The 2,730-nt window shown below is 48.6% G+C and overlaps 1 protein-coding gene across 1 annotated transcript; it reads left to right on the forward strand.

Annotated features, from left to right (window-relative positions):
* The first annotated feature begins 739 nt into the window (after positions 1-739).
* On the forward strand, positions 740-1,873 carry LOC135818419 (decapping and exoribonuclease protein-like). Its single transcript, XM_065331828.1, has one exon. The coding sequence runs from the start codon at positions 740-742 to the stop codon at positions 1,871-1,873; it is 1,134 nt and encodes a 377-aa protein (XP_065187900.1).
* Positions 1,874-2,730: the final 857 nt, after the last annotated feature.

The raw sequence follows: 2,730 nt of genomic DNA on the forward strand, positions 1-2,730 counted from the left end.
GCTTCCAAGACGTACATGTATGGTCTGAGCCTGTTGCTGAGATCGTAGATCACTTGAAAAGGGGGAAACCACCAGATCTGGACTCGTAGAAATGCAAAGACTTAGTGCCGTGACCATGGCATGGTGACGACGTTTCTTGCAGGCTTCGTATCCATGGGCATGGTATCTGGGGAACGCAGCATCGTGCCGCGATCGCGCTTGGATTCCTTGGAGTTTTCTCTTCGATTTACACACATACATGTACTTGGATTGTCCCGAAAGACTGACACTTGACTGAAACACGAAGGTTTGTAGCTTGGTTGGCCAGGCGCACCAGAGCGTAAACTCGCCAATTATCAACTGCATTTTTCTGAACTGTGCAGTGTTCATTAGATCGGTTTTCGCATCTGATGGCCCGTACTGGCCTGTACAGGCTGCATCGCACCTAGACTCCTACTCCTAGTATACCTGGTATACCGGTAGTGGAAACTCAATGATGATTGATCAGATTTACATAATTTGTTTTACGGCCGGTCGGTAGGGCTTGAGGTGGTCATGATGGCCGGTCATGATGGTGTTGAAGGTAACAAAGGCAAAAGAAGCAGCCGCACGTTGTCTACCAAGCAAGGGTAAAGGCCACTCAGTGACTGAGTTTAGTTTGGTGGTGTGTGGCAGTGAGTGATCCTACGCAGTGCCCACTCGATAGTAACTAACTGCACTGCGGGCTGTTGAGCATACCGATTACCGTGCCTGGCTAAGTATGAGCGCTGCGACGAACGCGCCAGGGAGTGGCGATGAAAAGCCACAGCTGGTCATTAGACGCAGAGCTGACAAATCCGACCTGTCTCTGCGTGCCCCAGTTGAGATTGGGTGTTTCTCCATGGATGACAAGCGTGCCATATTCATGGACAGACGAGAGGCTCGTCGCTGCGTGGAAATTCCAGATGGCGGCTTGAGATCACTATCGTGGGATTTGAACGAAGGATCTGCAGACTTTCAATGGAGAGACGAGGAGAATATCAAAGCAGAGGGAATCAAGCCGCTTCTGGAATGGATGACAGAGAACAATGCCGTTCTGAAGGAGCTTCCGGACACGAATTTTGTCTTCAAACGGGGAGTCTTGAAACATGTCCTAACTGCACCGTACGAGTGGGAAGCCAGATACCCCAAGGAATGGCGTGTCAAAGTGTGCCGATTTAGGAACGTCATTTACATGTGCACGGATGGGCAGTTTCCAAAGTGGGAAAGCTTTTCCGAAAAAAGCCCCCGTGAGCAACAGGCGACACACTGGGGTTTCAGATTTGAATCCTACTGCACAGCCCCCGTCAATCCAGAAGTTGAACAGAACAGCAGGCCGAATGATACCGCTGGATTTGACACGGTGGTCTACACGCAACTGGCTGATCATTCGTTCATATTGTCTGCGGAGGTGGATGGTGAGCTTGATAGACCAGGCCAATCACCACCCACCAATTATGTGGAGATGAAAACTCAGAGAGAACTGTACACGCCGCGTCACAGGCAAACGTTCCATCGCCAAAAACTGCTGGAGACATGGGCCCAGTGCTACTGCATCGGAGCACCAAGCCTTCTGGTGGGGTTCCGAAATGACGACGGTATTGTGCACAGAGTCAAGAATTACAAAACTGCAGACCTACCTGATATGTGCAGTGATTATTGGAGTAGCTCTGTGTGCCTGAATTTCGCACAGGACTTCTTCGACTGGCTGTGGGAATGCATCGAGGAGACTGACCCTCTGCAAGTGCTGTACGAAGTCACGTTTCAACCACCCTTCTCCAGTATGACACTACGCAGAGTCAAGCTGGCCGACAAAAGCGCCGCCATTCTCACTGCAGCGTTTGTGGCAGCGAAGTCAGCAGCAAAAAGTGAGTGAACCAATAGATGGGATAGATGGGCCCTGACCCACTGGTCTACCCATGTCAGAATGTGTCTGATCAACAGTAAAACAAGTATTATCATGCGTGGCACTGGCTTCTTATTCTACATGGCTGAGATTGGTGCATCCTGCTCCATGGAGCAACTGTAAATGGAGGTGCTGTAATCCTGGACCAAGCTCTGCTTTGATCAAAAAGAGTATTCTTGTGTTGTGTGTGTGTTTTTGTATACATTATGGTATGTGTGCGTGTGTGTGTGTGTGTGTGTGTGTGTGTGTGTGTGTGTGTGTGTGTGTGTGTGTGTGGTGCATAGTGTGTCTGTGTGCATCTGTGTGAGTCCGCGTGTCTGTGTTTATGTATTTGTGCCTGGATGACACAGCCTGTGGTCCCATTTTACCAGATCACATTGTCCACCGTTTCATTCCAAATGCTCATTAGTATGGCAGCCTGCAGGATACTCACATGATCTTCCTATTGAATTCACCACAGCTCTGATCCCTGCAATGCTCTCATATTCTCGTATACTCCAGTAGCACAGGGTGTGTTTAAATTGTTGTACCTAAACTGACACCCAGGGAACATGGCTGGCCAATGAAGCTAAGATTGACCAGTATCACAGTTGTTGTTTTTCCCTATTTGTCACTAGTATCATTAAATTCTCAACACCAGTTTCTTTGCCTGTACCAGCATGCTGCTTTCCTATAGTGGCGTAGATCTACTCCTTCCGTGTTCGATCAACCAGTGGTATTCTTGTGTTCAAGTAATAATTCCATCATTTGATTATCCCATGGAAACTGGACCAGTTATCAACGGCTCTTTTTCTCACAATAGTGCTTGAAAGTGCTACGTCACAGCA

Source organism: Sycon ciliatum, chromosome 1, assembly GCF_964019385.1.
Source record: "Sycon ciliatum chromosome 1, ocSycCili1.1, whole genome shotgun sequence".
NCBI lineage: Eukaryota > Metazoa > Porifera > Calcarea > Leucosolenida > Sycettidae > Sycon > Sycon ciliatum.

Bases quoted from the DNA above. Each gene is read 5' to 3' on its own strand.
- LOC135818419 (XM_065331828.1), top strand. From the start codon at position 740: ATGAGCGCTGCGACGAACGCGCCAGGGAGTGGCGATGAAAAGCCACAG.